This window comes from Parasteatoda tepidariorum, chromosome 3, assembly GCF_982258835.1.
Source record: "Parasteatoda tepidariorum strain Cologne lab strain chromosome 3, Ptep-v5.0, whole genome shotgun sequence".
In the NCBI taxonomy this organism is placed as follows: Eukaryota; Metazoa; Arthropoda; class Arachnida; order Araneae; family Theridiidae; genus Parasteatoda; species Parasteatoda tepidariorum.
The window spans coordinates 1366044-1391882 of record NC_141757.1 but is presented as its reverse complement, the minus strand read 5'-3'; the positions used below and the strand labels follow the sequence as shown (position 1 = coordinate 1391882).

Genomic DNA, 25839 nt, shown 5'->3' with positions numbered 1-25839 from the left:
CCCCAAAATGGGACAGCTGTTTAACGACGGTTATAAAATAAAAATAATATTTGAATTTTGAAAAAAAAAAGAGGTAATAAATATTGTTTTTCATCTAAATTAAATTTGTGCAATCATGCCCTTGGATACAAGAATGAGGAGAAAAAACCTACATTTTTTACATCGATTTTAAAAACCTGCCTTTAGTGCGAATGATCGAAACTTGACTAACATCAGTTACTATTTTTGCAACGCTGCTTTCAAAAAATAAATTTTTATTTAAAACAAAACAATTCCATTACTTGTATTTCACTGATACGAGTATTATTATCATTGTTACGTGCTGTATCCTTGTTTTTCTTTTTAAAATGAAATTAAAATAATAAATAAATTAAAACTTTTTTCTGAAATCAAGTCATATGAATGAAGCACATAGACAGATAGTCATTTTTTATTTTGCTCCCTGTTAGCAGAGATTGCCGCGCTAATGCCAATAATACTTTGGTAGAAATATACCAGAGGTCCATATGCATCGGGCTAACCACGAGAGGTTTTCGTAGTTCTTACCACTATTTTGCGCAATTGCTGATTAGTTTAACGTAAGAGTTCTTGAAGGTGACTTTGTTCTTTAAGTAAGTGTTCTCTTGTTTATTTAGTATTCTCTTGTTCTTCTCTCTCAATTCAAGGTTAAGAAGTTAAAAATAAAAGAAAAGCTGAATATTCACTGAATGGTTTGGTGTTCAACGGCGAAAATTTGTGAAATGGTAATCTAAATTTTATGAAAAACAATAATTGCGTAACTCATCTTGAACGCGTAGTTTACCACGATAGAAAAAAAAAATCAAAAACTGTTCTATAAACTTTTTTATGAATTAAAATGTGTCATTTTTGCATAAAACTCCATTATTTTTAATAAAATTGAAAATAATTTGTATTTCAACAACTATTCCTTTTTTTGTATTAAAAACTAATAAAAATACTTGTATTTAATTTCAGAAATACTTTATGAGATGGCATTTGACCATAATCAGCACTTATATAAGGAATCCTTTTTTAAAATAAAAAATTGCCGAATTATCGCCAATTAAAGTGCCAATGAAACATCTGCTCCGTTGTCTCTCAATCGACTTACAAGCCTAGATAAAATTTGACACCACTTTGTTTGAAATTGAGGTTGATAAAATTTTATTCTACGAATAAGCCTAAATATATTTGTTTTACATTTCCAAGCAAAATTATATTCTATGAAAAGCATTCAAATCCTCAGTGAAAAGGCTACGCACAAAAATCATTAAAATCTTCCCTTGTAAAAATCAAATAACTAAAAAACCTTCACTTAACATACTAAAAACAGAGATTGAACGAAAAAGGAGGAACTCAATTCACTCAAGTGTAATAAACTCTTCAGTTATTTAAAACTGCTTTTAAACATGTTTTTTTTTAATTCGTCAACTAATAATTTTTGATCAGCTTAGATAGTTTTAGAGACAGGGTGATATTGGCAAAAAGTGAAATTTACAGTATATCTATATATATCTGATATATCTGATCCCCTATATATATATCTGATTGCTTAAAAAACTACATGCAAACAAATTCAACTATTGAGTTTTTTAATTATCATTTTTTACAATTCGTAAATGCATGCAAGTGTTCTCAATGTTTTTTTTTTTTAAATTTTAAACCATTGTAGAAAGTTGATTTTTGTATATGGGGACAAAATATATTATAAACATAGCCTGTCACCAAAAGTTAAAATATGTTTAAAAATTGAAAAAAGTAACATCTTAAAATGTTACTTTAAATATTTTATTTAAGTATTGATTATGGATACTTAAAATTAAAAAAATGAACGATATATGTGGTTATGGATCTTAGAACCTTTGAATAGTATTATTAACTAGGGTCTTCCTAGAATATTTATTATTAAGAAATTATTATTTATATTTTTTTTTTAAAATTTACTTTAAAATTCAGTTTGCAGAGACAATAAATCTTATTGACTCTACTTAAAAACATCACCTAGACTTTACAATAAAAATGTGTTTCATTTTTGATAGAGAAAGTTTGCATTTATGTGCATTAAAACAAATATGTAAAAATATTATTTATTTTAAACTCTTTAAAAATATATTACAAACCCATCTTTATATTTGTTTAAAAATAAAATTACCGAATAAACTACTGATAAATGTTATCTTCATTCTTTAGCAGAGCAAAAAGAAAGGTAAGCTGCTTTTCGTAAAAATAAAAATATTTGCGTTTTAACATTTGAAAAACTGTTATTTGAATTCATAAATCTCGCTTCTCAAAAGTGTTGAACACAAAGAGACATCATTTAGAGTTCAATCGAATATCAGAAGTGTTTTATTCTTTTTGAGTGAGAGCCAGGGGTTCCATATAAGGCGACCTATATTGGGTTTCTCCTCTCCCGAGGCAGACGAATTTATTTTTGGGTTCGCTCCTCACACAACACAATTCATCTTGCTTCACTTTATTAACTCATATTTTGTCACTCTCTCTCTCTCTCTCTGCCATATTTCATTCAAACAATTGAAATAAACAGGACTAGTTTTTTTTTAAAAAAATTGTTTCTATAATGCTTTAGTAGCTTTAATTAAAAATAAATAAAACTCTGTTGGCAAACTGCTACTGTGAATACGTTTTGCTTCTTCAATTTATTATGTTAAGCTATCTTTTATTAATATCGTTTTCAATTACCTTTCTTTATGGGTGATTCAATATATTGTTTATTTTATATCCGGCCATAATAGCTGACCCATTTTATATCTAAATTAGCACTGACCTGTGTGACAAATATATCCAAAAGAATGCACTGACGTTTCGGGATATGAGAATAACACGGGAGGTTCATCGTTTTAACTCTTTAAGTTCTTTATGAATAGTTTCACCGGACTGATGATTTCAACAAATTTCTACATATTTCATTGTGTTTACGATTATTAATATTCAATTCCGCAGCCTTGTCATTTTGAACCCAACTTAGAAGACGAGGGAATCAAGCATAATTAACCTTCAATCTAAATTAAGTTTCGTGTTTGCGTGAACGGGGAGAAAAGTAACGAAAACTTTACACGGTTAGCCCGATATTCTAACCCATAATCCTTTGAGGATATTTTATGCCAAGAATGTCACCTCATTGGGAGGTTATGTATCCCCTGCACTACACCATCTTCAAGAGGATTGTTGTAGGACATTGACCAACCCTGGTTAAGTGGATATATTACGTAAGATATTCTTTTAACTACCAGTTTATAGTAAAATTAATGTACAGTGTAGGAAAGAAGGTAATAAATGAATGGGAGCAAAAGGTCAGAAAGGTACTAAATGATTACTTATTGGGACTTAATCGAGATGATTCTTTCTATAAAAATGCGAATTCATTAGTGCGAACGATATTTCAAGTTTCGAAACTAGACACAAAAATATACTTTCTTTTAAATAAACTGTTTTCAAGGTCCCCCCCCCCCAAAAAAAAAATCTAGAACTCGTTATCCTTAAAATATGAAAGATAGACGCAATTTAATAAAATAGAGTCTTATTTAGTGAGAGTTCAGTCATTATACTTCGGCTGGTGGATGCTAATTCTGCTCCCGGTTTGCACCGACCACAGTGCTGACGTAAAACATCCACAGTGATAGACGGGTCTTGGGTTAGAATTCCCTTGCCGTCACGCAAAATGTGACAGATTTTCGTAGTTTTCCTCTCCGTTCATTTTACGCAAAATAGGGTTAATTCTATCAAAAAATTCCTCACGAAGACAGTTTCTTCGAATATTTTATTCAGGAGTTCTCTTGTCTTCTGGTTTGGGTTCGAAATGACAAGGCCACGGAGTTGAGCATGGATAGTTGTGGACTCAAAATTACTTTTAACGCCGGTTACAAAGTGAAATGAAATATTTCTAAGGAAAAATGATTTTTTGTGAGGTAACCCAAAAGACCTGTTTGAAAATGACAAAATAATATGAAATTTGGTAAAGTGGAGGGAAAAAAAAGAGATTAAAATAAATTATTTATCAACTCATTTGGAATCTGAAACGATTCCCAGAAATTCGGGTGTAATCCATCCACACACCGTTATACGACTTTCTTTTCTCCTTCTGTTATATAAAGGCTGCTGTTTGCAATTGAAAATGAGATCGTTCTATTGGAATGATATGTTTTGTCTCTCTGTTTCACCCTCTTCTATTTATGGACAGGAGGCTATTTTTAGTAACACGCGTTATTTTCCCTTTAATTGTTAGTCTCAATTTACGCAAGTGATTTATTCTTCAATAATTGGATAGAAAATGTGACGAAACGATGATTCATCAAAAAAAATATATGCATATTAAGTATATATATACATATATGCAAATAAATGCATATTATCAAATAACATAGTATGAATAATTTTTTTCTTCTCAAAATAAAATAATCATTTTATTTTATTTAATATACAACTTAATGAGCACTGACTTGCGACAAAAATATACAAAAGAATGCGCAGAAGTTTCGGAATCTGAGAATAACCATTGATTAAACGCTATACGGGAGGGTCATTATTTGCTCGGGAAAAAAAATTCATTGTTTAAACTCTTTCTTAATCATTCAAGTTTCCTTATGAATAGTTTCACTCGCTTTCAACGAATTTCTACCTATTTCATCCGTGTCCTAACGCGTTTTAAAACCTCTGTTGTTTTGAATGAAATTAAAATACTTTCCAAACTTTTTTTCTTAATCTAACAATTTTCCTAATTCTATTATTATTCTTGAAGTGCACTGAAGTTTAATATTAGTTAGTATAATATAGTTATAATATATATATAGTTATAATATATATATAGTTATATATATATAGTTATAATATATATATAGTTATATATATATATAGTTATAATATATATAGTTATATATCTATAGTTATAATATATTAGTTAGTATAATAAGTTAGTTTAATATTTATACGATAACACTTAAGAGCTCATCCATTTTAGTTTTTCTTCATAGACTCTTAAGATTAGTCAATCTATTTTTAAAACTTTTTATTTGTAATTTGGTGTTTTCTTTTTTCAATTTATTAAAGTAAGGGAAGATTACATGCTGGTGGATAGATAGAGAAGAACCAATTGACCTTGGAAATAGGATTTTTATACTTTCTAATCTTGATCGCCTCGTCATAGAAAAAATATTGACCTGACTTTCTTCCCTTTTAAAAAAAGTGAAGAGAAACCATTGTTTATAATATAATGACTAAACAAAGCTTCTCTGTTATACCAATGACTGAACTGAAATTGGAGATGGGAGGACAGACTGTTAGAATTAAAGAGTGGGTTTTTATTCTCTATATTTTTTTTATTTTACAGCCCTCGTTGAATAGCCGACAACATTCTTATTTTGCGACTACTCATGCCGTAGCCTTGTCATTTTAAACCCAATACAGAAGACGAGGGAACTGCAGATTCAAGTATTGGGAGGAATTTTGCCTTCGTCCAGGACTTTTTGATGGAACTATCCCGGCATTTGCGTTACATGGAGAGGAAAGCCATGCAAACCTTACACGGTTAGCCCGACGACAAGGGAGCTCTAACCCACGATCCGTCTACCACTGAGAATATTTTAGTTCTGCATTGTGGTCGTTGAAAGTCGGATGCGGAATTCGTATCGACCAGCCATCTTCACTTCATTGAAAAAAGAACGTTCTTGTCTCAGAGCCACCCTGGCTCTAGTAACTATATATTGAACCCAACCCAGAAGAAGAGGGAACTAATAAAGCTATGCGTTACATGGTTAGCCTTCTATCACTGAGACTATTTTACACAATAGCGCTGAGGTCTGAACAAGCTGCGAATAAAATTAATATCGACACACCATCAGTGGAATTCGAACCTGGGACACCACGTGAGGTGGCGAGGGCTGTGCTCCATCCTCTGAGCCACCTCAGTCTTGCGCATGCTCTATGTAGTTTCTCAAACGCAATTTGTTAAACATAGTAGTAGCAGGCACTTTTTCGACCGACGGTCTTTTGTAGGAAGTTTTATCAAGTCCAAATTTCTGCTGATATCAGAAAATGAGTCTATCAATTTGACATTTCCTTTTATATTCTATTATTTTCTCCTATTATTACACTGCAAAATTTAGATATTCAAACAAACAATAAAAGCAGGGGAAAAAAATAATAAAACGCAATAATTGATTTGTTCATTTACGTCGCACTAGAGCTGCACAATGGGCTATGGGCGACTGTCTGGGATACATCCTTGAGGATGATCCGAAGACATGCCATCACAATTTTGATCCTCTGCAGAGGGGATGGCCCCCTCGCTTCGGTAGCCCGACGACCTGCACGCGAAGTAGAGCACTTTATTAGTAGCACAGTTTAACGAGGACCCATACCGCACACCCTCGGTCCCTGCGCAGACTGATCCAAGTGGTCACCCACCCGCACACTGACAGCAGCCAGTGATGCTTGATCTGCTAGGAACCGTGTCTTAACGATCAGTCCACTGCGGGACTAAAGAAGCAATAAAATAAAAGAAATGTGTGCTTGCAAGACAGCACTACAAACACACAGCAGCCTTTCTGTCAAAAGAGAAGGGGTCTAGCAGATAAGTAGGCGTTTCATTTTTCTGTGCTTTTCAATTCTTGTAATGATTATTTGTCTATCCATTAAGGGACCTCGAGGGCACTGTCAGTTTTGCTTTTTCCACAAACAGCAGAGAGGCTATTGTTGAGTGGGTAAGCCCAATCTTCACAATGGAGGGTCTTGTGAAAGATAATTGAGAAATGGTGGCTCAGGGGAGCTTGCCTTCTAATGAGGTAAACTGGGATCGAATCCCACCGACAAATTCCGCTCCCGACTCGTGCCGATCACAGAGCTGTCGTAAAACATCGTCAGTGATAGATCCATCAAGGACTTGTCATAATGTCAGGCTAACCATAAGAGGTTTACTTGTTTTTCGTTCCAATGTGGGTTTGTTCCATCCAAAAGAATGTCACGGAGGCTAGTGGATGCCAATGATTGTTCCAGGGGTTTCCTTGTCTTCTGGATCGGGTTCAAAATGACAAGGCTAGGAGGTTGAAGGTTATTAAGAAGTTGTATAATTGAAAGCAGGAAATGTGAAAAGAGGTGACCTCATTTGAGCGCTTAAAAATAGAACCTCTCTATGAATAGCAAACGCATCCTTCCTCTTTCAAAAAAAGATTTTATTTTTGGCACGAAGGAAATTATAGATGGAAAACAAAACAATGATGCAATTCTTAATGATGACAGTTTATAAATGTCTACCTACTAATATTATTCACATTCTGCAACCCAAAGGATTTCCAAGAGTTAGATTTGAGCAAACACCTGGAATGCTTCGCTTTTTTCTTTCATTCATCATTGTTTGTTTCTTCTTTAAAACGTTCACAAAAACATTGAACAATTTGGTTTCATATTGAATACAATTATTGTAGCTTTATCAACTAACATTTTGATATTAATAATAATATAGACGATTATCTAAATTAGAAAAATAATAATATATATATATATCTATAGACCCCCTTTAATTTTTAAATTTCTCAAGAAATACTTAAAGGATTATTTTGTAACTTTAGAGATGTTTAGTTCATACTTTTTTATATTTAGAAATAATATTGAAAGCTTTCAGAAGTTTGGAAGTACGACAATAAATTACAAAAGAAAACAAATATTTTTGAACACCCTATGGCAGAAAATAAAACAAAAAAGTGGTATTAATGACAAGGAATAAATATTTACGAAGATATGGACATTTTTATAAGAAAAATATTTTTTTCGTCTTACACTTTTTTGCTGTAACTTCGTAAATATTCAATGGAATTTTGGAAGAAACTTTCAATGAAAAATTCAATTTGAATGGAAGAAATTTTTTGAAGAAATTTAAAATTAAAATTGTTTTGAAATTTAAAAAAAGATAATTGTTAAAAACTGCGTAAGATATGAGTATTTAAGCTAGTTCTTTTATATTTCTCATACGCAGAAAGAAAAAAAAATTTTTTTTCGTAATTTTGAAGGGAATTGTATCTTAAAGATAAAATCTTTATTTGAATATCTTAAAAGTTTGTTTAAAAAGAAGCTCAAATTCAAAACAAGATTCATTAAACCAGTGTGGAAGGAGATCACCACAATTAAAGTATTTGCGTGTTCAATCAAAATTTAGTTTTTAGATGATTATTGAAAGGTCATATCTTATTAATTTTGTCTTATGATACAATTTGTGAGAAACCCTTTTTTCGTTTCGACCTTTCCCCCCCCCCTTAAAGTACAAACACTACTTAAAAAATTTAATGAAACTTTATGAACTTTTCAGATATTCAAGTCAAATTTTTTTTTATTAGTTGACAAATACGATTCACTGCAAAATTTTGAAAAAACTTTCGAAAATTTTTTCAGAGAATGCGCAGAAGAAAAGAGCTAGCTTAAATACTTATAACTGGCGCAGTTTTCGACAAATTTTTAAAAATATTAAATCGGCAATTTTGTAATTAATCTTAAATGGCACGAAATGTTTTATTTAGTTCCATTGAGTATCTATGAAGTTATAATGAATAAAACGTAAGGCAAATTTTTTTTTTTATAAAAGTGAGCATATTTCCTTAAATATTTACTCTAGGTTTATGAAACTTAATACAAATAACAACTATAGTAATTGTTAAAAGTCACAAGTATATTGCTTGATTTTCTGGTATAGGGTGTTCAAAAATATTTGTTTTCTTTCGTAATTCATTTTAGGTCCCTCAAACCACTGAAAGCTTTATATTTCATTGGAAAAATTGCATGAACTAAACATCTCAAAAGTTACAAAATAACCCTTTAAGTGTTTCCAGAGAATTTTAAAAAAATGTCGAAAACTGAAAGTGTCTCTTCCATTACTGTAGAGTAGTGTATACGACAAACATATAATGACACAATTGAGGAGCTTAGTAGAAGAACCAGGCAAGTGACATTTTTAGAGGCATGTTTGAATCACTGAAAATGACATCAAGTGGTTGCGTCAATATGGATATTTTTTAATGTAACAGATTGGTTTGTAGATGTATTAAAAGTTTAGTGCCCTAAGTATTGAACTCTATATAAAAATCTAATGATGGTGTCGCAGTTTGTTGTTATTGGATTTTCATTGGTCAGAAAATCACATGGAAGGATTCAGTTCTCCCACATTAATTTCCTTATGGTTTGGTTGTCAGCAGCATGAAATTGATATAAGTCATGAAGGTATTGTTTTCCTATAAATATTTTTATATCCCAAAATAAGAGGTATTTACAGTAATGTTATTATTACATTTTTAACTTTTCCAAATTAAGAGTTTGTGAGGATTGTTTTTATTAAATATTAGAATAACTCACGTTAAGATAAAGTTATTTAAATCGGTGTGTAATCTTCCCATTTTTCGGTGCAAATTTCATTAATCTAAATTGCGATTAAAGAGATTCGTTGAATGGTTTAACTTGCTGGACACAAAGTGATCAATGCAAAAACTGTATTTAAAATATACATTCGCTCGTTTGGTAAGCATTAAATTACAGTTTTGAACTTGTTATAAAAATATACTTTTAATTGTTATTTCAAAAATATGATGACGCAACAAACTATTAGATCTTAGAAGATAAGGGAAATATTTAGACCTTCTTTTTAGTACGTATGCGTTCACCTTCCAATAAGATGAACCTGGTTCGAATCCCAGTGATGGCTGGTCGTCACGAATTCCACATCCGTCTCGCACCGACCGCATTGCTGACGTGAAATATCCTCAGTGGTAGACAGATCATGGGGCTTATCGTGGGAGGTTCTTGTTGTCTTCCTCTCCATGTAACGCAAATGCGGGTGAGTTACATCAAAAAGTTCTCCACAAAGGCAAATTTCTCACAGTACTTGATACAGGGGTTCCCTTGTCTTCTGGATTGGGTTCAAAATGACGAAGCTATGTAGTTGGACATGGGTAATCGCGAACCGACAAAAAAATAAGTCCGTTGTTCAATGACGGTTATAAAATGTGAATTTGGAGTTGGCCATTAAAATAACTCTTTCTGTTGGCGATAAGGATTAATAACTCGCGCAGATTTAACGACTGCTTTTCTTTGGAATTGTTAGATCTTTAGGTCATTTAAAAGAATTCTCTTTTGAATGGAGTAGTTTAAACTAAAATGTGTGGCGAAGATATTTCAGGCAATGCCCATTTTTCACAACATGCCATCAAATTGAAACAATGGAAATTTCTCACACTACTCGATACGGGAGTTCCCTCGTCTTCTGGAATGGGTTCAAAAGGATAAGGCTACGTAGTTGAGCTGTTCAACGACGATTATAAAATAAAATAAAAATCATGGGGGTAGGATGAGCGTCTGTCAGCCCTCTAGTACATTACATAAAAGCTAAAAATATAGTTAAAAATATTAAGTATATAAAGTATATTGCGCGAGTATAACGCGATGAATAGTATCCGCTAAGAATGAATCCCCACGATGTTCCGACAAATGTGACCATGGATGATACAACCACGAGCAGCGACGCTTTTAGTAAAAGTGAAAAATCCTCTTTCAAATCTTACATTTTTAAAGTTTTCTTCCGCGAGTATAATTTCCATCTCAGCTGATTCTCTTCTTTTTTTGTTGTCCGTCTTGCCCGAATGAGATGCAGAAGAAGGGAGAGATGACGCAAATAGTTGGGTGCAATGGTGTTGCTCAGTTGAAAGAGGCAGATCCACTTGGCTTCCTGAACTGAGAACATCCCGAAAGAGATCATCTGTGTGTGTGGTAGTGAAATTATTTCTTTTCTTTTTTATCCTGAGGAATAGGATTACCATTGAAAACAGAATTCGATGACAGGTAGGTGGAGTGCGTAGAAAAATGCGCATAAGTTGTATTATTTTATCGCATCCATTTTATCTGAATGAGTTCAATTATTATTTGAATTATTGACAAAATGACTTCGAATGAGAACAAATTTTCTCCATTTCAATAGAGGACAACTATCTCATAAATGAAGAAAATAACGATCGTATAAATGCATTATAATTCTAAATAATATGCGTCAGTATTCCTCATAATGCATTTCAAAACTACCCCCTATTCATTAAATATGCAAATAAATACATTTAAAAAATGAAATTTTCTTTTAAGTTGGCTAAAAAAGAAAGGAAATTATTATGAGTTTGTTGAAGGAAACGTGTAGTGTGTGCGTCACATTCGAAAGTAGTGGGGGGGGGATAGTATAGGGGGTGATCAGGACCTGCATCGACACTATGGCGTCGAGAAACAATTGAAAGTATTTTTTTGGACTTCACCTGGGAAGTATTACTCATTTAACGTTACCCAGTGTGAACTTAAGTGGCGGAGGCGAGCCACACTGTAGCTAGAGTCGGAATTTCGATGGACTCTGATTTTAGCTATCCGAAAGTGACGTCATCAGTTAAAATTTTAATGCATTTTGATGGGTCCGTAAAGGGAAAAGTGTAACAGGATAGATAGCAACAAGAACATTTTGGTTTAAAAAAAAAAACATCTGATCGAATATATTTTTCTCGTTTATTTATTTATTTTCTTAAAAAAATCTGTTACAGACATTGTAGTTGATTTTATTTTGTATTAATTTTGTTTTATTTTGTATTAAAAATATCGATACTGATGAAGGGTTTTCATTCGTTAAAAATTGAAAATATCTCTTTTTATTTTTGGATGTGTTACAAGTGATTGTCAGTTAAACAATTTCATTTTCATTGGGAGTTATTTTCATATATATAACATCTTAAATATTTATTTATCTTTAAGAAATGCTCTTGATTTTATTCAGATAAGCAGAACACGGTAAGTAAAATCACACTTAAAAACTAATATATATATATTTTTTAAATTTAATTTATTCACGAAAGTAAAGATAAAATTGAAAGAAAAATATCTCAAGATACTGTCATTTTCGATTGTTCTTTTATACAAGTGACATTCATTTATTTCTATTAAAATTTCGAGCGAAACACTCACAAACGTCATTAAAATAAATTTAAAAATAAAATTTGAATTCTAATGTTGCGCTTTATGTTTTGAGATAGGGTGAAGAAAAGGCAAATAGTATTCCCTTTTTTATTTGTGGACAGCCCCCCCCCCTGGACAATGCATTTGGTTGAGCGAATGAACATGAATGACATTAGGAATTGTTACAAACTGTAGAGCTAGTCGAGAAACCTGAGTGAATCGTTCTTTATTTACAAAACATAAAATAATAATAAATGTACTGACATAAAAAGAGCATTGTTTAACTTCGTTAGAGAAGGCTTTCATAACTTAAAAAAAACTTTCCTTTTTTTTTCGTTGAAAAGGGAGCTAGGGTGGTAATTAAGCTTCCATTCGTAAATAGTGTTGGAGACTCTTTTGATAGAATTAGTTTAATATTGATTTCGAAATGAAACAATTTATACTGATTTCATTCTTCACATGGTTTTTTAAAACTACTCATTACTAGAGGCTTAAAAAACACTCTTTAATGTTAACACGGTTTAATATTACTGTAAATACTGTTTAATAGAACCATTAATCCTATTCAATCTGAATCGAAATTAAAATAACTAGCGTCAGAAATAATGTTTATAGAATTTAACCCTTTGCCTACGGTTGTACCAGCCGTTAACAAAAGGTCGAAAACTATTTTTAATCTATTACCCAATAGAAAGCTTTTGTTCCTTTGGGTCGAAATCTGACACATTGTGCCAAGATTGTCCTATGTATGAACTCTAATAGTGTAGAAACCACTTCATTTTGATTGCGAATTTTTATGACTTGTATTATGAGAATTAATTCTGCGCAACGTTTTAGACATGAGGAATCTTTTGAAAAACAATTTTTTTTTGTAATATCGATTTATTACGAAATTATTGTCAGTTATTTTTATGAAAATTATTTCAATCAATTGCTTAGAAGTACATAAAATATCGGTGAAATAACATTTTAGCATTACACAAAAACACATATTTGTGACAAATAATAAAAATATGTCACTAGTCTAAATTCCTTAAAAACCGGCACCAAAAAAAAAACAGTCATTGAAGTAGTATTTTTAAATGTGTTTTTTACTCTTTTATTTCTCAAAACTATTTTTTTTTACTGTAAATTGAGAAATTCTTCTTATTTTACATATTTTTTTTTGTTGCATCAAAAAAACAAAAAAACACATATGGAATATTTTAACATGAATTCAGTATAGATTTTTGAGTCCAATATTTTGAGTGAAAGATAGTGTATTGTATGAGCACTGGATGGAATATGCAATGGGCTGTGTTACGAAACTAATTACTTTCGAATTGACAAACGAATTGTTACATTTGGAAACATTTATTAGGACGTAACACAAACATATACAGATTAACACAGACACTCATGATATAATGCGTTTATATTGCAGTTACATAGAGGGCGCTGCTCGAGCACTTCTTTATACGAATATTCTCAACACACCCCATCTGTACTATGTTAAAATAAAGTTTTTTGTTGTCATATCAGTTACCAATTCAATATGAGCAGCCCTTGTAACAGCACATGTAAACAAGGTTATATAAGATTTTTGATTAATATCTTTACCAGAACGAACAAAAAAGTAACAAAGTAACAGAAATGTAAAATCAATTCCAGTAACAGTAAAAGGGTTTTTTTCAAAAACTCTAGTCTTTGGTAATTGTGCAGTAATTTGTTCTGCAGGTTTCAAAAAGTACCTTTTGCATATGAGACAAGTTTTTTAAAACACTTTTCGCTATTTGTCTACCCTTCGGAATCCAAAATGCACTGCGAATTTTTGCGAGGGTAGCTGACATCACACCGTGACAAACCCTTTTATGTTCTCTCGAAATTAGTAATTCAGTAAATTTTAACTTTTTAGGTAAAAGAATTGGATGAATCTCGCTATCTGAAAATTCATTTTCTTCTAGCCTTCCCCTTACCCGAAAAAACATTATTTTTATCTAAAAATGGGGCGAAATAATAAAGAGACGACTTTTTAGATACCTGTTTACCATTTTTAATGCATTCCAATTCAGAAGAGTAGACAAGACTTTGCTCATACCTTATCCAGTTCATCTCAGCTTCTGAGAACTCAGTTGCAGTGTAAGATCCCAACTCAACTGGTAATTTTTTGAGCTTGTTGACGAATCTTTTAACCAGTACTGTAATTTTTAACACTCTATCTAAGTTACTATATTTACTTAAATCTAACACAAATTCTGAATCAAGCACTGTACATTTATATTGGGAGATAATTTCACATTCTTTTCTTAATTCTAAATCTCCAATGGGTTTCTCATTTTCAATTTTACAAGGCCAAAACTCACTAGGTTGATTCAGCCGAGGTGGTCCATACCACCACAACTAATTTTTGACTAAGTCCGAAGCAGAAATACCCCTTGAAAGGATATCTGCAGGATTTTCTTTTCCAGGACAATGAGACCATTTGGTTTGTTCAGTTAAATTTTGAATTTCATTTACTCTATTTTTAACAAAAGTTTTGTAGTTATTAACCTCTCTCTTAATCCAATACATGCATATGGTTGAATCTGTCCAATAGTGATGAGTAGTTTAAATTTTAAACATTTACTAACTTGTTTAACTAACCTAGCGAACAATAAACATCCTAACAATTCTAAACGTGGCAATGTGATAGACTTAATAGGAGCAACCCTACTCTTGGAACATATAAAGCTAGTAATCACTCGGTTTTCTCGAGTAATTCCTCTTAAGTAGATCACACAGCCATAGGCATTCATGGAAGCATCTGAAGAAAAAAGAATATCAAATGAAATAAAATCACATAATGTTAATCCTGAAAAATAATGTCTAGGAATGAATATCTTGTTCAAATGTTCGATTTCACTGCACCACAACTGCCACTTGTAGTCCAGTAAAGGTGAAAGTTCAATATTAGCAGCCAACAATTCTTGGATAAGAATTTTCAGTCTCGTAATGAAAGGACCAACGTAGCCAATGGGATCGAAAATGCGACCCAGAAGGTGTAATACAAATCGCTTGGTACTGCTACCATTGACATCAATGTCTTTTAACTTTCTGACGTCAAAAAAGATTATATCTTTATCAGGATTCCAAGCTAGTCCTAGAACTTTACTTGGTACACCATTTCCACTTATGCCATTTGAGTCATCAGTTTCTCTGCCAGATCTTTTGTACATCTCATGGAGTGGTATCGAGTTAGTTTGCCATTTTCCAAGCACCATTCCAGATTTCTTCATTATTTCTACACTTCCGGTGCTGTTTTTCCTGCGCCGTTTCTAAATTATCAGTTCCTCCAACGAGATCATGGACCCAAAACGAATTTCTTAACACTTCACAAGTTTCTGGGAACAAATTTTGGTACCTTTCAAAATGGTACTTAAGAGTTGCTTCATGCAGGTAAGGACTTGGTTTCAGTCCAAATAGCACTCTAGTGAAGTTTAGTACACAACGCTTGTCAGAATTGAGGTCTTCAATCCAGAAAAATTTGGTAAATCGTCGATCATCTGAGTCTATCAAAATTTGTAAATATGCATGTTTAACATCAGCTGTATATGCTATAGCATTTTGTCTAAATCGCAACAAAAGCTCGAACAAGTTAGGATATAAGTTCATTCCAGTATAAAGACAATCATTGAGTGAGTATTCTTCCTCTGCATGAGCTGTACCATCAAACACTATTCTCAGGCGACTACTTGTTTTATCTTCGCGAATGACAGCATGGTGGGGCAAATAAAATGTAGATTCATTAATTAAATCATCTGACAATTCAACTATTCCCTCTTTAAGATAATCGTCTACAACCTCCCGATACTCCTTATACAAAGATGGATCTCTCTTAAACCTCTTGACCAAACTATTAAAACGTTTTAATGCCACCTCCCTATTGCTCACCAACTTTTCTTGCTTCCCTTCTATCCAAGGCAACTTAACACAATATCTGTTGTCAACAAATTGAATCGAATCATTAAATTCCCTCAGAAGATCTTGTTCTTTCATACCTAAAGTCTCTATTTCCAATTCCCAAAAGCGGCTAAGCTCCGAAGAGATTGAATCATTCTCACTAAAAACGAAATTAAACGATGCGGACTCAATTGAACCTTCACATCTACCTTGAAGGGACCATCCAAAAACTGTTTCAAGAGCAACTAAAGATGAATTAAACCTTTGAAATCTCTCAGTCAAATCCCAATAATAATCCGATCCAACTAACTACGAGATCCTACATTCACTGGACAACTCATTAGTATTAAACGTCAACTCAAGTCACCTAGCCTTCATCTCAGAGCAAACACTTTTATCAGGAACATGAATTGGCGCTCTTGAAATTTCGTCATCTTCAATGCCTCAATCACGACTTCCTTACCTTCGATAATGTTTCGCAACTTAACCTCCACTTTGCAACAAACCTGCAACTTAGGATTCTCAGCGCCAAAACTATAAATTTTCAATTTTTCAAACCCAACAACCTTTAAACCTAACCTTTCGGAAACACATTTTTTAACAAAAGTGCGTTCAGAGCCATTATCAAACAACGAAAATATTAAATCCGAAGAATTAGAGCCAACAATTTCTGCCTTTACACATTGCAACAAAATCCCTCCATTTTTATTCCCTAAATGATTCGAAAAAGTGGATACAATTTATTTCATTTTTTCTCTTCATTTTGTTTTTTTTTTCCGACTCGCCCTCATCCTAATCCTTTTTAGAGTTTTCTAATTTAAAACATATTGCGCGGGCATGCCTACCATTACAAAAAGAACAAGCGGGGCCTTTACAATTTTTAACAAAACAATTATCATTACAACATAATAAGCATCTTCTTTCGCGTAATAATTTCTCTCTTTTATTTTGAGCTTTCAAATTCTCATATTAAGAACTCAAATGATTTTGATTACAAAATATACAACCATTTGAAGCTGCATTAGTCAGCAATTCTTTCGCAGAGGATATAAATTTATTCCGATTCCGAAAGCCACCGTTATATTTACGAGAAAATTGTTTTGATTGGAAATTCGACGCCAGGCGAGGCGAAGGGGGGGGAAACCGCCAGCAAGTGAAAAGCTCTCTATAGCGATGATAGCGTTATGCAAAAATCTCATTAATTCATTTAGATCAGGGGTTTCCAACTTGCATGAGGCGGGGGCCACAATTAAAGACACAAATCAAATGGCGGGCCGCAACTTTATCAAAATTTCATGTAGGACTCTTTTATGTTTGAAGGAACATTAAATATTACTGTCAACTTTTTACCAAGTTGTACAAAACAAAAGTATTGAATTACAAATTAAAATAAGAAGTAGATTTTTAAAAATACTTAATTGTTACTAATAATATTTGAAAAGATATTGAATAAATGATAAAAGTTCGGGCTACAATAACTTTAATGTGCACCTATGTATTAAACAGTTAATGTGCGACAGATATCTAATTGTTAAGATATAAAACTTCAAAAAGTTTGGTATTAAAACTTACATAGTACCACACAAAATGTTTAATGAAAAAATTGAGGTTTATCTGCTACAATCACCAGAGAATAGATATTTACATCTTAAATTAAAAATTTACAAATGTGTGTGTACAAATATATTTACAAATGTATTTTCATCCAAAATGAGTGGTTTCAAAAAGCTAAATTGGAGAATTTCTTCGAGAAAATTTCTGATGCACACATGCTGAATTATACTCACAAAATACCAAAAAATATGAAATAAAAAAGAGCAACATTATTTTTGTATTTGAATAAATATTTTCTTAAATGCAAAACCCGAGAAAATAAATTTTTTTGCACCGTTGGTATGTTAAATTTCACAGAAACGAAGAAATTAGGTTTCTATAAACGAGAAAAGTATTTTAAACCCATATAGATTTTTTACGAAAATTGTCTGCAAAAAAATTGCAACTAATATATTTTAGTCCGCCGGCCTCAAAAAAGGGCTTCGCGGGCCGGATGCGGCCCCCGGGCCGCCAGTTAGAAACCGCCGATTTAGATCATGATTAGTACTTGAAATTTGCTGTTTACTAAATTCTAAAATAAGATGACTGGGAAATAGTTTCAAAATGATTGCACTAAGCATTACACAATACGTTTCCGATTTTACACCTAAACTTTCAAGAGAACGAATTTGAGTTTGACATTTAAAATAAAGATTCTTTAATTCCTGCAAATTAGACGAAATTTTCAAAGGGGTCATATTTAACAGTTTAGACATATGGGCGTTAATTAACCCATCTTTTTGACGGAATGTATCTTGAATTGAAGAGTTGGTTTATAGTTGTTTTCTGTTATCGCAAAACCTTTAATGCAAGAAAGTGCCTCACCGCCAAGACATGTAAATAAATATGAAAATTTTTCAACATCTGAGAGAGAAGTATTTTTATCAATTGAATTTTCATATTGATTCCAGAAATTCAAATACTCTGATGGATTGCCATAATAAGTTTGAATTTTTAATTTAGGCAATTTTGCTCTTATATTTGATCCACTATGATTCACAGGATTTTCTTGCACATTATTATATTTATTTTCAATCACGCTATTCGATTGCAACGATTTTATTTTGTTTTTTAATTTAACAGTAGTAAAAACTATTTCTTCGTTATATTCATCAATTTTTTCTATTTCTGATTCAATATCATCGATATCTAAAAGATTTTCGATTTTAACATCTGAAGAATTGATTTGATCGTCTTTGGTTTGCAATTGGACCAACGGACTTTCGAATTCATCGATTTCAATTCCCTGCTCTTCTAAACAAGTTTTAATTTTTGTAATTAAGTAACTTGTCCTCTATGTGAGGTGCGTTGCTTTTTTAACTTATCCAACTCTTTCTTTTCAGCCATTACTAAATTTATATTCCTTTTCAGATATTAATAAGCACAAACAAATCCAACAATTTTTGAAGCATATGTGGTTCAGAAAATACAAACACTATAAATTCAAACTAGTACTTATTAAAAACGAAAGTATATATATCAAACATAAACAACACAATTTTACCATTTCAATAATTTCCTACGCATCAACCCTAATTCGACACAACATGAAACAATTAAATGTCCAAATCGAAACTATTTCAATTCAATAACTTTTAACTATTTTCAACACAATACGAAATGGATAAGTATCAAATCAAAACAACCTACCCCGCATGCCGTCATTTTTTATTTCTTGCAAACGAATTTTCCTTAAAATTAAAAATTGCGATCAATTCAATTCAGTTTTTAAATTCTAAAAGACTAAAGTTATAATTCTTTAAAAAAATTTTTTTTTAAGAACTAAGAAGACATCTTTTATGGAAATGTTAAAGTGGAATTAAAGCATAGAGCTAATCTTCTGGTTTTTTTTTTTCAAATTTAGCTTTATAGAAGCCTGGATATATATATATATATATATATATATATATATATATATATATATATATATATATATATATATATATATATATATATATATATAACAGTTTTAGTAATATAACCACTAAAACGATTAATATGATTATAGAAAATATATAATTACTAATTACTAAAAAGGTATACTTTCATCATTAGCTCACACGATTGCATCCGCTAAAAGGAGTGCTTTCTAAGATTGTATCAATAAAGCCAAAGCAAAATAATATATATAAGTACAATAGTGTGAGGAGCACTCAAAATAGAATTGAAACAAAATAGTGATAATAAAAATGAGCTGATGATGAGTTCTGGCTTTTTAATATATACTTTTTAGTTTTTTTAAAATTATTTTTCAAAAATGTTTTTTTTAAAATAATTTTTCTCAATCAATGATTTTCAAAATCAAATAGTTCTGTTGATTGTGAGAGAATGCGTTTTTTTCGTGTAGTTTAAAATCCTGGTATTGTTAAATCGTTTTTATTAAGGCACGTAGTTTTTTTAATAACTTCTTTTCAAGGAGTTGTTTTATTTTCGATAAATAAACTTAATATTTGGAAGAAAAATGTAGATAACTCCCATTTTATAATTCAGTTAGTTTCAGAACAGATTATGAGTAGACTCATTATCAGAATTGAAATTATATTCCATCAGTAGAATTTTTTTAAAATCTATTTTAAATTGGAGTGGCGCTGCGGAACAAAGAGGGCTCGGGATTGCAAGAGCAGAGGTTCCGGTTGGATGGTCAGCCCAGTGCATGTTTGGTACTCATTTTATCGAGATGAAAGGTTGAATCGACTATGCCCGGCATCGAACTTTATCTATTTTGCATACATAATTATTTGTCTTCAGTTTGTAAATGATTGCTATTTGTAGTATTTAAATGTTCTTTAATTTTGCATTTTTTAAAAAACGAAATATAAACTAATGCGAGTTTAATATATTTTAAAAGAAATAATTTTATTTTTATTTTATAACCGTCGTTGAACAGCCGACCCAAATTTTTGGGTTTACGATTGCTCATGTGCAACTCCGTGTCATTTTGAACCCAATGCAGAAGACAAGGGAACTCCTTTATCAAGTATTTATCAAGTATTGGGCGAAAATCGCCTTTCGTGGAGGACTTTTTGAGGGAAATCACCTGAATTTACAAAACCATGAAAGCCTCCCTCGGTTAGCCTGACGGCAAAGGGACTCAAACCCATGATTCGGCTGCCATTGCGGACATTTTACGTCAGCACTGTGGTCGGTGCGATTTGGGTGCGGAATTCGAATCGACCCGCAGTCGCTGGGATCGAATCCGGGTTTCCTCATTGGGAGGCGAGAGCTCTTTCCCCTGAGCCACCACGGCTCTAAAATCATTAAAATAATAATCTAATATGTATAATTCTCTTACGTGGCTCCCAAATTTTGGCTGCATTTCTTTTCCGCCGGTGGCAACGTTTGCTTTGTTTACGTTACTATTTCTCTTACACGGCGAATCGACCCATGATTGCCGATAAAAATGTTACATGCCAAATCTAGCTGAGGTGGCTCAACATATAGCGCTTTTAAAAATGGAAACTGAAGTAACCAGAGAGCATCAGCTGCGGCAATCTCATACTATTAAGTTGGGCAGAAGTGAGTAGTCTTTGTCGATAGATCTCTATTTTAGTATTTCGTCGAAAGCGCTTTTTTTTTCACGAATTTATACATTACGAATTTATTTGACGATTTTTGATTTATATCACGAATTATACTATAGCACATTTCTAATAGGTTTAACGAATTACATGTCATTTATTTGAATTCAAATTTATTTTAATGACTTGGTATTTACTAAAGAGATGTAATTTTTAAAAAAAAAAAATTTTTTTTATATGGATTTGAATGATTGTTTTGAATTCATAGGTGCATTGCAAATGCACAAAATTTTAAGTTAGTAGCGAGCGAAACAAACCATATAAGATTGCGTAACAATTTTCGGGGGTTGGCCAGCGTTAGCGAGCAGGGGGCGCAGTCCACTAGTAAAATAATAATAAATCAATTGAAATAATAATAAATCAATTAAAATAATAATAAATCAATTAAAATAATAATAAATCAATTGAAATAATAATAAATCAATTAAAATAATAATAAATCAATAATAAAAATCATTAAAATAAAAAGAAATAAAAAAACAACAACCCTGTTTTTTAAAATTGGTAGCAATTAGTTACAATTCGTATCGCTAGAAAACTACAATATTGTTCAATTCATGGAATTCATGGAAATTTCTTTCAATTCATGGAAAACAATAATTGAAGCCAATAAAATAATATTTCTGAAGAAAAACTAATACTAATCAACATTTTTGTAAAGATAAATTTTAAATTGATTTGAGTGAATTCAACAAAAATGTCTGGAAAGAACTGAGCTATCATTTTTCGCCTAAACGTAACTGCTCAAAAAAGATGATAAGCACTGTCACTCAAAGACAGGACAATGCAGCACACTTGAAGAAAACCGATCACAATAGAGAGATTTTGTGGGGAACTTGAGAGAGCAGGAAAGAAAGAGTCCGTTCTCAGTACAGGGTGAAAATCAGTACTTAACAACGGTAAAACAAATAATATTTCTAACTTGTTTATTATTTGTTCTCAGTGGCTATTAGTTAAAGCAAAACCATACCATTGAAATAAAAATGATCCGTCATCCGGCATAATGCCCATTCATATAGTATATCAAGCTTTTTCAAGTATCTTCAAGGGGCTGAAAACATTCTAGCCTTAAAAATGTAAAGTATCGGTGCTGTTGGACTCTCCAAATTTACTCATGAAATACTTTATACAAGAGTATATTTGACACCAAATGCCATAAAGCCAGCAGTGTCTATTACTAAAATTAAGCATCATCGGTCAGTTCGCCACTTTTTGAAGCTCCCTTATTAAGCCAATGAGTTCTCCATTCATATTGCTCTTTAGTACATAGCTTATTTATTTACTTCAGTTAATAACTATTACCAAAATAAATTATCGTCGAGTCGTGATGGCTCAGGGGATAGAGCGTTCGACGATGGCTGGTCCATATGAATTCCGTCTTGCACCGACCACGGTGCTTACGTAAAATATCCTCAGTGGTAGACGGACCATGGGTTAGAGTCCCCTTGCAGTCAGAGTCAGGCTAACTGTCAGAGGTTCTCGTGGTCTTCCTCTAAGTGCAACGCAAATGCGGGTGAGTTCCTTCAAAAAGTCCTTCATGTAAACAAATTTCTCCCAATACTTGATCCAGGAGTTCCCTTGTCTTCTGGACTAGGTTCAAAATGACAAGGCTACGGAGTATTCGTAAACGCAGAAAATTGGGTCGTCTGTTTAACAACAGTTGTCATATTGCTATGTTACTCCCCAACAAATGCTTTTCCTCATTCATTTTGCTTTTCAATACAAAACTTAGTTTACCGTCGATTGTAAATTATTTAGTTCTTGAGTTTGTAAGTATAACTATAAACAAAATAAAGTTAAATAAAAACACTTCGTTCCGGACAACCTTACAAACTCTATTTTGGTGACGTAGTCCACCTAAGAGAACAACGAATAAAACAGTATTACTGAACGCGCATTAAACAACTTAATGATACATATCTTTAATGACAAAACTGAATGACAAAACTTAATTTAATTCTAATTAAAGCAATGGTTTTCTCTAAATCAATGTTCCTAAACTTAAAAATCAAAAATTGGGTTTCATCATTTGTACTCATTTAGCGTCATTTTGCATTCTTAGAGTCTACCACAAACCAAACAAATTCTTCATTTAATTATAGACTTATCTGTAGTAAATCCTGCTTGGATAAAGACATCTTGAAATGTATTTCAATTTCCGATTTTTATTTATTAAATAAAGTAATTTTTCAGTCTCTCTGTAGAAAAATTAGCTATGAGGCGAACAACTTGTAAAAACAAAACTTGTTTAAACTAGAGCACCTCAATTAGAAAAGTCGACTTGTCCGCCCAAACTTTTTTTCCCCAGAGATTTGGCAACTTTTCGCTGAAAACGACGCTCACCTCAAATAGGACATTCCATAAAGAAAAGCGTGTTTGCGTATATTGATTTACATTGTTTTTCGAAAAATTTGTTTTACACCTGTACAAATTCCTTACAATATTTTTTTATTACTACAATCTATATCTATACATCTATACATAATAATAAACGCGGCTGTGTGTCTGTCTGTAATCACAATATATCTCCCTAGAAGCCTCGCCCAGGCACGAAACTCGGCACATAATTGTGTTTTGACATAATAAAGAAGTATTTTTTTTCTTTTTCAAAAATTTGGATTAGTTTTTTAGTTATCAGTCATTTTGTAAGAAAATCTATGCTTTTTCGTCTTCAAAGAGCCATATTAAAAAATGTATATACTTTTCTCCACTCTTATAAATGTATGCTAATGCGAACCTTACAATTGAAATATTAATTTTCGACAACTTAAACCAATAATATACGAAGGAATTAATAATTTAATTGCAAGGTTCGCATTAGTATGCATTTATCAAAGTGGAGAAAAGTTTAACTTTTGTATTAAAAATGTGGTAACATATTCGATACGTAAATAGAACGCTTCGATTTGATATATTTGTCGCTGTTCATCTGGATATGAAGACAAAATTGCAGGACAGGAACACTTTAATTGTCCACTAATATTCTGATTTTCTGCTATGTCTTAAAAAACTTTATTTGTTAAAACCTTTAGCGTGGCGGACAGCTGGCCGCCTTAGGCGGCTAGTTTAAAATAAAAATCATATTCATTACTAGATAGAAACAGTTTATACACAATTTTGTTTCCTTAATAATTATAAAATTAAAAACTAGTTTGTATTTTGTAAACACACTCCCATTTACTTTTCTACAACAGAAAATAATTGTTTTAGCAATTTTAGAATTTTACAAAAATTAAATAACATTAATAGACTCGAAAAACGCATGAAAGTTCAAATATTAAATGGATTTCTTATGACAAATGTAAACAAACTATTTAAGCAATATATTTCCTCGAGATATGAAACGAGAGGGGATTAAAAAAAACTAATTATCTGAATCAAAATGGAATACAATAAGAAACAGGCAAATATTTATTTTTAACAAAACACTTAAAAGTGAATAAAAAACTTGGTGATAAGTTTGGCGAATATTTATTCAGCCAATCGCTTGCCTTTATTGACTAGTTTTATAACTCACAAACACTCAAAATCGTCAAATAAAGTACTAAATGTTGCTGTCATATTTCAAATAGATATTTACTTAATAAATCCAGTTGTCGATGAAAATTCTTATATTTGATACACGGTTCGAACTGTACAATTCGAGTAATCCTCAAAAATTATTCGCTTATTTATTTTTTAAAAAAAAAAGAAACAGACAAAAACAAACATTCAAAGACAAATTCTGACAACTTAAAATCGTTTATATACTACATATATAAGTAAATAAACTATAATTAAATGAGTATTTACCTCACATGAACGAGATCCAGTTACAGGCTCCCAGTTATAATTTTCTAAAATTTATTACCTATTTCTACTTTCGATCGAGATCTCTATGAATATCTAAACAATGCTTTATTGAAATTACATACATTTGCAGGCTTGTGAGCTCAATTTAGGCTTATACACCTTTGTCAAGTAGAAATACAGATAGAACAATTCAGAGAAGGACATCACGAAGAATACATCCTGGGTTACGGCGGGATTCGAACCCGCTACCCCCACGCTTTGCACATCGTTTAGCCGGCGATACCGCTCGGCCAGGGAGGCCCCTCTAAACATTAAAAAGGCCATTTTTTAAAAAAACTATTTCCCTAATTCAACGCTAATATTAACTTTGCGTGACTAGCGAACTTGTTTGCTCCATAATAGCGACAGTTCAACTCTCTCAAGTACCGTGGTGGACTGATCGTTATTGATTGATTTGTTCATTTACGTCGCACTAGAGCTGCACAATGGGCTATTGGCGACGGCCTGGGAAACAACCCTGAGGATGATCCGAAGACATGCCATCGCAATTTTGATCCTCTGCAGAGGGGATGGCACCCCCGCTTCGGTAGCCCGACGACCTGCACGCGAAGTCGAGCACTTTACGGTAGAACAGTTTAACGAGGACCCATACCGCACACCCTCGGTCCCTACGCAGACCGATCCAAGTGGTCCCCCACCCGCACACTGACCGCAGTCAGTGATGCTTGACTTCGGTGATGTGCTGGGAACCGTGTCTTTACGATCAGTCCACTACGGGACGGACTGATCGTTAAGACACGGTTTAAAGCAGTTCATTGAAGTCAAGCAACACAGGCTGCGGTCAGTGTGCGGGTGGGGGACCACTTGGATCGGTCTGCGTAGGGACCGAGGGTGTGCGGTATGGGTCCTCGTTAAACTGTTCTACCGTAAAGTGCTCGACTTCGCGTGCAGGTCGTCGGGCTACCGAAGCGGGGGTGCCATCCCC

General features: G+C 32.4%; 2 protein-coding genes across 2 annotated transcripts in view; one reads left to right on the top strand and one right to left on the bottom strand.

Annotated features, from left to right (window-relative positions):
* Positions 1–10687: 10687 nt before the first annotated feature.
* The window catches only part of LOC147812696 (disorganized muscle protein 1-like), a 50911-nt gene continuing 35759 nt past the window's right edge, over positions 10688–25839 (top strand). Inside the window, exon 1 of the mRNA XM_087158576.1 lies at positions 10688–10830. The gene's annotated coding sequence lies outside the window, so the exon portion shown is untranslated. The remainder of the gene's footprint in view (positions 10831–25839) is intronic.
* LOC147812697 (uncharacterized) lies at positions 15187–15987 on the bottom strand. Its single transcript, XM_087158514.1, has one exon. The coding sequence runs from the start codon at positions 15985–15987 to the stop codon at positions 15187–15189; it is 801 nt and encodes a 266-aa protein (XP_087014640.1).